The sequence below is a fragment of the Aptenodytes patagonicus genome, chromosome 2 (assembly GCF_965638725.1).
Source record: "Aptenodytes patagonicus chromosome 2, bAptPat1.pri.cur, whole genome shotgun sequence".
NCBI lineage: Eukaryota > Metazoa > Chordata > Aves > Sphenisciformes > Spheniscidae > Aptenodytes > Aptenodytes patagonicus.
In genome coordinates this window covers 39,466,332-39,478,716 of record NC_134950.1, presented here as the reverse complement: position 1 = coordinate 39,478,716, position 12,385 = coordinate 39,466,332, and the positions used below count along the sequence as shown (strand labels likewise).

At 35.2% G+C, this 12,385-nt stretch overlaps 1 protein-coding gene across 3 annotated transcripts in view; it reads right to left on the bottom strand.

Moving 5' to 3' along the window:
• Positions 1-12,385, bottom strand: part of PDE7A (phosphodiesterase 7A) — a 78,846-nt gene that overhangs the window by 18,467 nt on the left and 47,994 nt on the right. For 2 of the 3 annotated variants that reach the window (XM_076329628.1, XM_076329629.1), the window contains exon 3: positions 9,834-9,917. The exons of the other annotated variant lie outside the window; for it this stretch is intronic. In XM_076329628.1, coding sequence (XP_076185743.1) covers positions 9,834-9,917 — 84 coding nt within the window. The remainder of the gene's footprint in view (positions 1-9,833; positions 9,918-12,385) is intronic. 3 annotated transcript variants of the gene reach the window in all.

The following is a 12,385-nucleotide window of genomic DNA, read 5'->3' as shown; positions in this document are numbered from 1 at the left end:
CAGATGTGGAGGTTTGACAGGTAATTAATTTAAAAGGGAGGCTGAAAAAGAAAACAGCTAGCTTTCAAGGAAGGGCCGGGGCGGGGGGGGGGGGTAGGTTCTTCAGCTGCAGGAACACTGATAGCATCCATGCTTGCAGTTTCCTTTTCCTCACAGATGATTTATTATGAAGGATACAAAAATCAACCACTTTGTGGTTCTGGCAGATCAGCAAAGACAAGTTCATGGGAAGGACTGGTAAACTGAACGATACAGTTGTGCAATGGAAACTTGGTATTTCCCTCCTGGCACAAGCGGAAAGCTCATTCCCTTTATATGCATGATTAATAAGAGAATGTCAGCCTACCCCCTTCTATCATGAGTCACGAAACAAGATGTTAATTTCAGACACCCTACCAAAGCAAAGTTCAATACTGTATTTATAATGGAAAGAAGGTGAAGAGTGCACACATTTGCTCAAGAAAAAGCGTGCTGCAAAACCATCCCTCCTCCCAGCCCAAACGTCCTTCATTTAATTTGGAGCTTGTAGTGTGCTAAATGCCTTTCTAATATCCAATAGTGACCATTTGCTCTTAAGAAATAAGGACAGTTTAAGGACAAATTAGAATGAGAAAAATAAATGTATATGACATTTACAGTCTTGAGAACTGAAACGAAATAAAAGCAAAATCAGCATGTTGGGAATGTTAAGAAGGAAGCTATAGCATTCAGAAGTGCCTTCAATGCAAGGAACCAGAAGACTGAAACTGTAGGCCTTTGTGCCTAGTCAACAGCAGCTCTCCTATGACATTCTTCTTCCCTTCTTAACTCTTCACGCCCCACTTAAAGTTAGAATATCACCCAAAATATTTATTACTTCCAAGTTATTTTTTTATTAAAAATTATATTCTTGTTTCTAAGCATCTAAAGTGAGATGCTGGTATAATAAGAAATGCCTTTCTCTAAAATAAAGAAAAAAGGAATAAATCTGTTTACTAACGTCAGTTATTTTGCTAATGTTATGCATATACAGCAATAAAATAAAATAATGCAAGTTGTCTTCATGCAACAGATTTCATCTGTATTCCAAGACACTTATTTTAATCTCTTCCCACTCCCAATCTTTTAAGTGTGTTGTACTTCACGAAGAGCTAAAAAGATAATTTTATCACATTTCACAGGGATATTAAATATTTATTTTTCTCATGCTGAAATAAAAATACAAAATAAGTAGAGAAAAGACAAGTGACAATCACTTAGAAAATCATAACATACTGATATATTTATTCTCAGAATTTTTGCATCTTTTGTATAGTAAGGACAGACAACAAAAGGAAGAATGACAACTTAATTATGGTTTGGTTTAATTTTTTATTAATAGAAACCTTAAATCCTAGCAAAATCCTTCAACTTTCTTTTAACGCAGAGATATCTTTTAATGCAAAGATAAAGATTCACAGCCTCTGTTTGATGGGGTCCTGGTCGAAACAAGGCTATCCAGTGTAAGAACTATACCTCCATTTCCTTCCCTGCTACAGCCCAAAAGGTAAATAGGAAATTATCCATGATTAAAAAAAAAAAATCATTGAATTTTGCTATTACCAATAGAAAGAGCTTAACTGAGGATCTCGGGTATCACTGCTGTTAACAGAAAAAGGAATTTAAAGAAAATATTTGAGAGTATGGATCTTTCTTATGTTTGAACGTGAAACCTGAAGTTTGAGGTGCCTAGGTCCAGCAGAGGACCTTTTTTCCTAAAAAATTTAAGGAAATCTCTTCTTCTCATGGAAGTAATCTCTCCCAATTTTTTCATATTAAACCCAACTACACATTCATCATTTTTACCTAGCAGATACTATCACCAAACCTGACATAATATCTGAAAGTTTCTACTACCTGTAAATATATACATTTGAAAGAAATATTCAATCTCACATGCCAATTATAACCATATTTCTAAGGCCTTCCAGGATACAAATAATTTTCTATTTATGAATAATCTGAAAGTATTACCTAGCATTTCACACCACTAGAGGGACCCATAAGCATTCTAATTTCACATCTATTCCCCTCAAACCATTAAGAAATGCATTATATTAGATCCGTGCACATTTTTAAAAAAATATTTTAAGTCCTGTTATTTAGCTCTTTTTCCACTCATGATTTGCATTTTAAAGTACTTTTAAGACATTCAGACATTAAGACATTTAAGACATATATGACTAAAGTCATATATAAAACTACGATGTCATTTGGAAGATTATTTGGAAGATAATTTCAGCAAGGATTTTAAAGTTACATATAAAGACTGCTGGTGTCTAAATTACCTTATTTACTTCCTGTCTTCCTTAGAACCACTCTGAAGCCCTGCTTAGCATCACTGTAAGGCACTATACGCCCTCTTCTGCTTAAAAGAAAAAAATAAGCCAGACTGGTTTGTTTTTAATGTATTATATATGTGTATTTATATACACATTCATACATTTTTTCCCAAATAATAATGATCACCAAAAAATATGCTGTGGGTTAAGGATTAGTTAAATAAACATGACTTTGCAAGTGTCTTCTGAGTGGAATCAGAAAAATTTGTTAAGTTTCAAGAAACTCTAGTAGTACCACAACTCTAATAAAAACTCCAGTAGTTTTCAACAGATCCTCCCTGATGGAGAGCAACTACTAGGCATCACCACCACCAAAGTAAGATCTTTCAGGAAAGGAGTTACAGAATGAAATACTGCCTTAGCAAAGTATAGAGCCGCAGAGCAGTAGAATAATTTAGGTTGGAAGGGACAGACGAGACTTCTGAAAGTCCTTTGGTCCAATTCTCTGCTCAAAGCAGAGCTAATTTGAGAGAAGTTACTCAGTGCAGGGATTAGACTACTTCAGTACGAATTAAATGCCAATTCTCCAATGGCACTGTAAGCCATTACACAGCAGAAGAAATGTAAAGAAAACACTGAAAAGGTATCTAAAGGATTCTACTCCTATAATTCTCTTGAACTTTGGCTCCTCTTAATATTTCTGTAAACACCTCAGGAAGGATACAAAATTAAGTAAATTGAACAATGCCATTCCTGTGCTAGACTGCATAACATTTTGCAATTATGTTAGGACTAGGAAACAGTATATACAAGGCATATGCTTTCCCTACCAATTTACTGAATCATAACCCCATCAATCCTGCAGTTGTGTACTTTTTTTTACCTGAATCCACCCATTGGGCAAGGCAAATCTGTAGCTCACAACAGCATAGTGTAAAATAACAAACTTCACTGAAGCAAAATATTTTGAGGAATATCGTCAGAATACACATATATCCCTTACAAAAATGGGTTATGCTGTTTTAATCAAGATACTGATGCTCCTGAAGAACAAGTACACAACACATAAGGGTTCAACTCTTTTCCCAAAAGAAGGATAATACATTCCAGACCATCACCAAGTCCTTTTCTTGATGTCTTCCAAAAAAACACCATTCTTTGGTGTTCTAGAAATCTTCAGTTCTATGGCAATGGAATGACAGAACAATCAAGTAATCCTTTTTGGCTATTTTTCACCCTCAGAAATGAAAGAATTCAAAAGTAACACATCATGGTTGACAGAAAAAGAATATCCCTTAAGAGTCTGTATGACTGTCAATACAAAAGTCAAACTGGGAGCAGAGATGAAAACAAAAGAATTCTCACATACTTTATGCCAAATTGTCCAGCATAAAAAAAAAAGCCTTTCAAAATAAGCTTCTTGGAGAAGGAATGCATTGGAGAGGTTCAAAAGAAAAGAAAAAAATTAGAATGTGGTTGTGTCTTCTTCTAAGGTCAAACTTACCTCAGCAATAAAACACTGAGTGAGCTGTACTAGTGCAAGACTCCAGAGCACACATGCCATTTTACAGAAACTTGAAAAGAAGAAATTGTAGGGAAAAACAATCTAGAATAGCAAAAGGAAAAAAAAAGAAAAAATCTGTCCTGTATTCTCAATTGGAAGCTTTTACCGTGAAATCTGCCTTAACCAAGCTCACTTCAAGCTCACTTTTCACTTCAAGTTTATCTTCACTGTTTTCTTTTGGCCAAAGCTGTATTTAGGACATTTTCTGTGACTTCCCCTTGTGTGACTGCATTCTCCACACTAAACCGAAGTCAAAATTTCTCTCACAATGAGGAAAACAATTTATTTGAATAATCTGGATTGTGAATAATTAGATGACAATTTCAGAATGCATCCTTCACAGAAAGGCAGCTTTTAGAGAACTCTCTTGAGTACGATGTTTTCACTTCTCAGTGCTGGTATTTTCACAGGGAAACAAATACTTCATTCAACCTATGACCACACAGAAATCTTCTTGCATGACTTCATTCATTGTGGAACTCACTCTTCTTCACAGTAGACTGTTGAACAAGACAGACAATTACTCTTAACCAGATTCAGCTAGGTAATTTCTCTATTTTCTTGAAACAAAAAAAGGCATTCAACTTCATCTGGACTATGCTCATTTTATCTCAACCTCTAGATGGTATTGTCAAAAGCATGATCAGGTGCTGTTACACAAAGATTTCCCAAATTGTTTAAGGCAATCAATTTGGATTTGAACTCTTCTCTCTTCTTTGACTTCTGGCCTCTCACCCAAAGGAAGTCCAAATTCACTGTCCAAGGTAAACCTTTTCCAATGATTTGTGAGTGAAAAACTGGAAAGTTCAAAACAACACTGCAAACAGTAGATGCTGACATCTTTGCCAGATCTCAAAGTAGCATATAAAATGTTCCATGAACTGCAATTTCCAAGTAAACAGTCTGAAAGTTGTAGACCAAAGATAAACTCTGGAATTTCTTCATGTGTTTCCATTCTTAAGAAAGAGAATTAGATTTATCCATCACCTAAACTCTTCCTTTCTTTCCTTTCCCCATTAAAAAGGCTCCATATACAACTAAGGAGAAGAACCATCTAAGTATCCATGAAGTCTTAAGTTCCCATCACATCATCTTCTCTCTTATGTGAAGCACTGTACTGTATGCAAGCATCAATTCGATTCAAAATTGAGTCATTCCTAAGTGTTTACTGATTAACTCAGAAAACCCTTTCTTCCTTCTAAGATATTTTAACTCACAGATGTGACATATTCAGTTATCTACAAAATAGAGCCACATGTGTTGGCAACATCACCATCTCCCCATAGAAGCATGCTCAGACTGGAGTGGCATGAGAGAATTCTAAAAACCTTTTGACAACATCTTATCTAGTCTGGTGCAGATACAACAGGAAAAGCAAGAAGAAAAAATGTTTCCTCTCCACAAAACCAAAGTATTTGGTTTTTATCCGGTTCTTCCAGACTATATCCAACAACCCTTTCCTAAAAAGGAAGTCTGAAAGTATTAAGTTATATCTCCATGAGACACTTCCCAATATTTTTGCTGTTATCTTTATTTTCACTTTAGCTTCACTTTATTCATTTTGGCTTCACTTCCTCACTATAACATACTGTACACATCACTGAGCACATTCGCTGATAGGTTTTTTTCAGGTGAAACAGTGAGTGATTGGGGCACATTATATATTCTTTTGTTTGTGCATGCTAGAAAATCCTCAAAAACATAATCAAGGTTTCTTAAGAGTGTGTATATATACACACACATGCACGCGTGTATAAAACACAATAGACATTATTGACAACCTCTCAACAGCAAAAAAACAAAACCTAAAATTTTATTGCTGGCTTGCTATTTCTGAAAAAGGGAGTATTTTTATACTGTCAATTCTTCTACCAACAATTTTGTTTTGCATTAGCTTTTATCAACATGTTCTGTTAACATTGCAGACTGAATCTACAATGTCTTGAGTAATATAAAAAAATGTAAAAGTAATCACATTAACTGTAGTCTATTTGTAGACCAGCAGAGAGCAAGAGTGGTTATAACCACTGCAATCACCTTTTCAATAACTTCCCTGAAAACCAAACAGTACATGCTGGGTTGTCAGACAGTAAACTGCCAAACTCCCTCCTTGTTACCTGAGGAGTGAAAAGTAGATCCAGTGCTCTATATTCAACTCAATAGAATACTAGACTGTATGCAATTTACTTGCAACTGTGAAATACGTACATCCACTGAACAAAACCAAACTGCTATATTTAAGGTAAAAATTTACTTGAGGAAGAAAGTTATGTGGCTGCTCTCTCCTCTCCAGAAATGGTGGCTTTTAGCTGCTAACTTGAGTTTATGCCCATAAACACACAGACGATCTCACAGTAACAGAAAAACTACTAATTGATGTCTTGATGTTAACCAATTACCAGCCAACACACAAGAATACAATCCTGACTTTCCCCATTCATCGGGAAGCAGTCTTGTCGAAACAAAAATTTGTTTATTAAGCTATTCCTCCTGGCTAGTTCCTGCAATTAGCTATAAAAACGTGACTTCTAGAATAACGGATAATACAGAAGGAAAACTACCACCCAACAAACTTAGTTTGATCATCAGTCAAACCCTGCATTTAATAATCCTCAGATATGACTCCCATACCACCATCTCTAGCAACAGCAATAAAGACATTTTTCCAACAATCATTTTAAAATTGAATTTCGTAGAAAGAAGTTACCATTGAGAATACTTCTAGCCAATTTAGAAACTTGAATATTCATGTGCCAATCACAGAACGCTGGGATGAAGATGCAGACACTGAGCTTATAATCCTGAAGAAGAAACAGAAGTGGTCTTAAGAACTAGTTTCTTTGTGCTGTTACAGAATGAGACCATGTCCTGGTTTCGGCTGGGATAGAGTTAATTTTCTTCCTAGTAGCTGGTGCAGTGCTGTGTTTTGGATTGAGGATGAGAATAACATTGATAACACAGCGATGTTTTAGTTGTTGCTAAGCAGCACTTACACTGGTCAAGGACTTTTCAGCTTCCCATGCTCTACCGACTGAGAAGGCTGGAGGTGCACAAGAAGCTGGGAGGGGGCACAGCCAGGACAGCTGACCCAAACTGGCCAAGGGGACGTTCCATACCATGTGACGTCATGCTCAGTACATAAACTGGGGAAAGCTGGCTGGGGGGGCCACTGCTGGGGGACTGGCTGGGCATCAGTCAGCAGGTGGTGAGCAATTGCACTGTGCATCACTTGCTTTGTATATTCTTTTATTATTCTTGTTATTATTATTACTATTTTATTTCAATTATTAAACTGTTCTTATCTCAACCCACGAGTTTTCTCACTTTTACTCTTCTGATTCTCTCCCCCATCCCACCGGGGGCGGGGGGGGGGGCAGGGAGAGTGAGCAAGCAGCTGTGTGGTGGCTCAGTTGCCAGCTGAGGTTAAACCACGACAAAGTTGCAAGTAAAAATAACATTATGAAACAGAAATGATTATTAAAAAAACTAACAAAAAAAACCAACAAAAAACCCCAGTAGCATCCTGAAAATAGAGTAATGCATTTAAACTTCAGTATTCTTCAAACCTACCAATAAAATACTGGGTTAAGAGCCTATTAATAAAATATTGGAAAAAGAGAGCTGGTCAGCAGATTAGCTGGACTTCCTGAAAGACGTTCAACTTCTTCACAAAACATCATTGACAGAAAAAGAAAATAATGCTAAACAACAGAAGTTAGCTAAGCAAAATAAAGTGGCAATAATGCTTCAGCACTGTGAACGATAGCCAGTGTATAAGTCATCTGCAAAACAGGCAAACAATGATCACTGCAAAATATTTAGAACCACAGAGTAAAGTTAGTGGATAGCAGAAGAAAGTTACAGTGAAACTTTACAAACACCATGAAGGAAGCATATCCATGCATTACTGATGTTCAGTATGGAGCTGTGGGGGGCAAAAAAAAAAGCCAACATTCAGATGGTTTAGTCTACTTCAGCAGCAGAAGAGACCCTTTTCAGTGCAGTTTTTGCCCCAAGCAAAGAAAAGCCGGCTGGCTCCTCTCACATGCTGTCTACTGTTCATATGTTCAGCCATGTAGCTCTATGTGGAAAAATCCTTCTGGAGTTACCGGGGGAGGGCGGGGAGGATATCCTAAAAATGAGGTCAAATCTGATTCCCATAACTTCTCTCTACCCACAGTCTGACAGTATGATACTAAAACTCTTTTGCTTAAAACAATTAAGGAAACACTGATCATGACTCAACTTGCATTGCAGAGAAAAAGAAAACATTTTACTGATGAAAAAAAATTCTGTAAATAAATAGATAATCTAGTGATATGGTGAGAGATGGGGCTGAATTCCTTACTGACTTTGAAAGAAACTCCACAAAGTAGGAGGAGTCTGAAGTCAAAGAGGAACGCTGCAACAGGCCACAATCCTGAAGTGCAAAAAAATCTGGCTATAAGATGGCAACTCTGAAAACTGCCACAGCAGCTGACTCGAGAGGGAAGTTACAGCCAAAGAATTTTTTGGGCCTCCTAGCAACATTCTTTGCTGTCATCGGACACCACAGTTGATGTTGCTAGAAGTTGGTGTCTGTGCCTGAACAAGTAGGGGCAAGAAGAAAGGGTGTGAAAATCCTTTTCCTGATTAGTCATGATGTGCCTGATGCACAATCATCAGGATGTTAAGAAACAGCGTGGTGAGTACCATAGAAAATACAGTTAATTTGACAGCAGTGATAATATCATACGTGACTGCCTTTTAACAGGTAGTTCTTTTAATACTTCTGCTAGTATTTTCCCGTATCAGCATGAAATGCCACATATATACACACACAAAAAAAGACATAGTTATGTAATTCATAAATTGCATGCTATTTCTACAGAGAATTTTTATTATACTCAACAGAATTATCAGGACTTGAGACGGAATTCATATCCTCTTTATTGAAAAAAATCAATATAGCATACTCTTCAAACTTTGTTTTCTCACCTATTTTATGAAACTAACTTTTGAATGAAACTAAGTGTTTAAGAGTTTTAAATTTAAGTAGTGGTCTACTTTTAAAAAGAGTAACTTCAGTTAAGATCAGAATATTAATTAGACCAGTTTCTGCCACTCATTTTTATTAATAAGGTAATTACAACAACCACACTTGTTACCATGAAATAAGTTTTTCTAAATCTCTCCATTGCATTCAGAATACTTGGAATTGTGCTGATACAATGTTGGTAGAGATACTTTATGACACTTAATGTATTAATATTATTGGCATAATTTAAGACTTAAATCCCCTGCACTTTTGCTGCATATTGGTTTGGTGGTTATTGAAGCTTTTATATTACAACAACTACTGACATATTTATAGTTATAACAATATAGATGTAGATAAAAAAGTTAAATTATCCAAAAATATTCTTCTTGTAACACTTTTGAGAAAAAATGTTTCCTAAAACATGTAAAAAAAATTTACTCTGCTCTTTTCTTATAACACTTTAATCTTTATTTAAGATTTGTCTATGTCCAAAAAATTTTAAGTCCTAGCTACATGTTTGAGTAAATGTAATGTTAATTGATTATGATAAGGTCAAGAATATTGACATCTACTGTAATTCTCTTCAAACATCATCCTGGACCAGGCCCTTCTGCTGCTTTATAAAAGCAGGAAAGTATTCTTCTCAACTGATTGTGTCTGCCAAGTAAGAACTCAGCACACACATCAGTAGCTGTATATAAGATAGTCTCCATTTCCATAGGGATTCAGGTCTAAATTCAATGAGTTTAAACTATATTTTTAAAAACAAAAATTTAGCAGTGAAGATTTTCCTCTTCTATTTTTGGTAATGAAGTAGCATGAAAGATTTTCTTAAGTATAAAAAAATGGTCTTGCTATATAAGCTGCTAACTTTATTTTTAGAGGCTCAGTAGGTAAAATTAATGGAAGCCTTTGTTTATTTGTCATTTATCTGCTTTTAAATACTTACAGTGAAAAATACGGAAATCAATGTATGGATGAGAACCTCTTCTCTCTGTTTCAAATCCTGCCCGACTTCTTACTCGTACATCTCCTAGAAACAGGGTCAAGAGTGAAATAAAAGTGTGGAAGAGTGGCAGAGATAAAATGCAAATGAACATAGCCTGGAGGGGTAAAGATTCATGTACTTAATGGAGGAGGGTTATTCAAACAATAGGCCTACTTCAACGCTTTTTTTTTTTTAAAAAGGTGAAATTCAAAACAAAGTTTGAAGACTTGTTAAACATGCAATTGCATGCTTTCTTGTCAAAATCTCTCCTGCCTAAGCATACGTTGCCAGAAGCATGTGATAAGCATTCAGATGAAATTAGGAACAGCTTGCTACACCAGTATGGTAAAAATGCACCTTAATATGACAGGAAACAAGAACATTAAAAGTTGATTTGTTCCTCAGTAACACACATAAAACAATAACATTTTGTATAATACAAAAAAGATTCAGCTTCTAGAAATGGTAGCTTTTAGCAAATAAGCTAGTTACAACATGGTTTTATATTACACAATAGAATAATTTCCCACTAGCATTTACTTACTTGTGCTCAGCTGTTTGAATATTACACAAGAGCCTATTAAAATACCAAAACTCAGTATTAAAATTTTATCAGACTGTTTTGCACTGCAATTAGCTTCAACCTGAATCTTTTAGCATGCTAGTTGATTTCTACTTATGCATTTTACCAACTGAAAGCTGATCAGTATTCTTTCGTTAGGTATTTGTATGCATTAATGGAAGTAGTTCAGCTGGATTAAAAGCTTTCACTTAAAATCCTTTAGCAATTACAAATTTGGGCAAACCTTTGAGGATCAAATGCAATAGTGTTTCCCTCCTCAAAACTTAACACAAAAGTGAAATCTAAGATGTGAAAATGTTCTGGTTTCCAATTATGAAAATCCTTCTAGTGTCATATTCTCCTCTCCTCAAACACAGTGATTTTCACATGAATCAAAACTAAGTATTTAACACCAGGAACTCAGACTGATTTTATAAGAACAAAATAAAAATATAGCTATTTAATTTCCAGCAACTGATGACATCTTGAGAGTGTTTTTTCCTTTTCTTCTCCAACCTACTAATTTGTAATGCCGAAGCAGGCACAACTTGTCAGAAAATAGCTAAAGCTACTAAAACTTCAGTAATATACTTTTAATACTGAACAGGTATCTTTCTAGAGATACATATCTATAAACACTGACATATCTATAGCGACACACTTCACATGACTGTTACCTCGTGAGGCATGCTGGAAGGACCACAAAAAGATAAGTAGGCCCAGGGCTCCCCAAATAATGAGTCTAAAGTTTACATATCAGTAAAAACATACCAAATACATGTGGTTTTCAGTTATTACTCCTTTTGTTTTTTTGAAACTGAAAACCTTAACAGAGCTGCAAGGGAAAGTAACCCAATTACTTCCTGTAAATATTATTTTTCAGACCACTGACAATATATTACTTATAAAGGTTTCAAGCATTCATCTGAGCAGAGTGCAAGAGGCTTGTCTTGTTCCAGGCAATACAGAGGCAGCAAATTGTAGAACTCTTCTGTTAGGCACAAGCAACTGGTGAACTTTATTTACAAAATAAATTAATAAAAAGGAAAAAGGGAGGAAATTTTGGAAAAGAGGAAGCAAATGCATTAGTAGCTGTGTATGAAAATATCAGTTTACATGGAGGAAAATGCAACTTTTATTACCTTTCACTCATTTATCTGGGAAATCAGTCATAGCTACAGCTATGTGAATGAGTTCACCAGCTGAATTAAAAGAAAAATAAAAGAGGTTTTTTTAGTTGAGCTAATTTTTTACAGAAAAGGTGATACAACTTTTCTGAATTTTATTTAGTTTTCAAGGCAGTCAGCTTTCAGAATTTACCAACCATAACGTGAATTAGCAAATAGTTTCAGTCAGTGTACTACTAGGTTTTGGTGAACAATATTACTTGTTCAAAGTGTCAAGAATAGGAAAAGTTCACAGAAAAATACCTCAAGACTAACATGGAATTCTGCAAATAACAAAACAAGCAGATATCCAGAAAATTTCTCTCTGCTTTGTTCTTTTTTATTTACTAGTACCTAGTCTAACAGCATAGATAGAATATCCCTGTAACCCTTCAAATGCCCACAATGTTGTGGATTTTGAGTAGGAAAACAAGAAAAATTGTCTACAAGTGAAATGCAGAAGTGCAACTAACTATACTGCTTTTAAAAGGAATTATTAAAATGTCTATTTACAGGAATAGTTAGCCAAGAGAAGAAATGATATACTAAAAATGCACATGGCAAACTATTAAAAAGGCAATTGCAATAGCATAAAGGTAAAATGAGGGTATTTACTTGCGTATATATGAAATGAGAAATTCCCAGTAAGGAAAGCAAAATATTTTCATTAAATAGTTGTTAAACAAAATTCTCTCTCCTTGATCATGGTAGAAGCAGAGGGTATTTTGTTAAGAATCCAGATCTCAACAATGGATGAATTTTTTTAGAATACATTTGGATTTATT